At 32.8% G+C, this 2,798-nt stretch overlaps 1 protein-coding gene across 1 annotated transcript; it reads left to right on the top strand.

Moving 5' to 3' along the window:
• Positions 1-614: 614 nt before the first annotated feature.
• LOC106101654 lies at positions 615-1,233 on the top strand (the record flags this gene model as incomplete). Its single annotated transcript, XM_013280962.1, has 1 exon — positions 615-1,233. A coding segment is annotated over exon 1 (619 nt), but the record flags the coding sequence as incomplete, so codon positions are not given.
• Between the last annotated feature and the right edge of the window lie 1,565 nt (positions 1,234-2,798).

Genomic DNA, 2,798 nt, shown 5'->3' with positions numbered 1-2,798 from the left:
CACGCCATTAAACTTAGGGGGTAAATATTTTGGATAAAAACCCTAATGTGGGAAAGAGACCATAAATTGCTGCCAACATCAAGGAAGCAAGATAGCCATATTAAGGTAATTGGTATTTTGACATTTGCAATTGAGAATTTGACAAATGCAAACAATAAATTTATAATTTCATGCGGATGAAGCCGCTCGCGAAGCTTGTTTTAAATAACTACTTTAACTAATTGTCGTTTTTCTCTACATTGTGTATACGAGATAGTGAAATATGTTTGTCATTCGTTTCTGTCATCATAGCAAGGTTCTATTTACGGCGAGCTCAGTTGCTTAAATTCAAAATCTGTACACAACTATAAATCATGTCGGCCACATCTTAGCTACTCGACAGCAATCTCAAGCAAATATACTTGAAATATTAAATATATCAACTAAGCTTACATCACCGTGAATTTTAACATTCCAAACACATGTATAAGAAAATCGTTATCTCTGGATTATCATACCATATTAGAGAGCATGGCAATATTTTAATATATCAGCAATATAGTGGAGACTTAATTTAAAACATAACGTATCTAAATTCAAATATAATAATAAGTTTTGCACGATTTTCACGTAACATGATCATGATCATGAAATCTCAAGTCGAAGCCCACATGAAAGAGATAAAATCACAAGTCGATCAATCCAACCAAGAGATTGGAAAAAGTCTAGACTTCCTAACGGAACAATTAAAAACCTTTGAAGATAAGTTTTCTACCTTGGCTGTGGAGCGAGGCGTTCTAGAAAAACGGACAGTGCTTCTCGAAGAGCGATTAGATAACATGGAACGATTTTCTCTAAAAACTGCCGTCGAGATAAGAAATGTCCCCAATAGGCAAGCGGAATCCAAACCCAATCTCGTCCAGGTCTTTGAGAACCTAACTAAAACTCTGAATGTTCAAATTCCGAAGAGTGAACTTATGGACATGTACCGACTGCCGGCAAAAAAAGGTTCCACCACATCTACACTCGTTGTCGAATTTACCAATACTTGGACTAAAATGGCTATGTTAGAGGCAGTCACAAAATGTAGAAAAAACCGATCAGAACAACTAAACTCCAAACACCTTGGTTTCGTCGGGGAAGTAGTTCCTGTTTACATCTCGGAAAGATTAACCTTGAAAACCAGACGACTACACTTCCTAAGCAGGGAATTAGCAAAGACAGAAAAGTACGCCCACTGCTGGGTTAAAAATGGTAAAATATTCCTACGCAAACTGGAAGGGGCGCCGTACATAGTCATTAAAAATGAAGATCATCTGCATTCATTGAGAACACAAAATAATATAATATGACTACTTTGTGTAATATATAGAAGTGTCTGTATAACCAATTTAGTACTTAACTTTATCCTGTTAAATCTGTTTTTAAATGTAATATGTAAATACACTTTACTAAAACACAAATACTCATACACAAACATTAATACTAATCACCTACTTTCTTACACTTACTCTCATATAAGCTATCAATCTTATACTACATTGTGCAATGCAAGATGTAACATAAACAAAATAAACCTGAGTTATATTTACAATTCACTGACTTACACTAACTGTCTAATAAAACATTATAAAAGCTGTACTATATGTGCCGAACTACTTTTATTTACGAAACGTTTTATAGGATTTATTATGCATTACATTAGAAATAATATGTATAAACACGAGAAAACATGTTTTGGATTTAACCTTTCTCCTTATAATTCTCCTAAAAAATATGCTGTAAAAATTATACACATGGTAAGAATCAATCGTTTTAAAACTATTTACAGTAACACTTCTATAACATTCCTCTATTATTGGCTACTTAACGTTTACCAGTATTATTACTTATTAACCCAACAACTCGTAACATATTTACAGACTAAAAACATACATTTTATTAAATCAACAAGCGGTATAATTTATACGTATAATAATTCGTTCTTGACGTTTTATAAAACAGACAGCGCTTATCGCAATATGCCTATGAATTGTTTTGATCGAACACTTATATACAGTTACCCTCAATTATATCTGATATACAAATTATGGACCACACAATATCCATAATTAACGATAACATTGACAGCATTGTACCATCTAAGTCACAAACATGCACACCTGAAGAATGTGATACTTTAATAAGTTTTCCTACGCACAAACTAAAGATTCTTACACAGAACATAAGGAGCATAGCGTGCAATTTTAATGGTTTTCTTTTACTTCTATCCAGAATATCAATTACTCCAGACATCCTAATCTTGACGGAATGCTGGCTCACTATTTCTTCACGTATACCACAAATTAATGGTTACGATGTTGTAAGTTCAAAACTCCTAAAAAACCAAAACGATGGTATAGTCGTCTATACTAAAAATAATTTAAATTGTGATTCATATGAACATAAACTAGTAGATGCTACTTGTCTTATAACTAAAATAAAAAATAGTATTATCCTAATATCAATTTATCGATCGCCTTCTGTTCAAAATATAGTACCATTCCTTAAATCGTTAGAAGAACTGTTAGATGTATATAAAAATTACAAAAACGTTATAATAACTGGCGACTTGAATATAAACATACTGCCTGGCATATTAGATAATAATTCATCAGAATATTTGGATATGTTGGCTCTGCATGGGATATTACCTGGTCATACAGAGCCAACAAGGGATAACAACTGCCTTGATCATTTTATGCTACGAACTACACATTGCTGTCAAGTTTTAGTTGTACAAAATAGTCTTACTGATCACGACACTATACTTCTGGTCA

Source organism: Papilio polytes, unplaced genomic scaffold, assembly GCF_000836215.1.
Source record: "Papilio polytes unplaced genomic scaffold, Ppol_1.0 DF823968.1, whole genome shotgun sequence".
Taxonomy (NCBI): domain Eukaryota; kingdom Metazoa; phylum Arthropoda; class Insecta; order Lepidoptera; family Papilionidae; genus Papilio; species Papilio polytes.
This window is presented reverse-complemented; position numbering and strand designations above follow the sequence as displayed.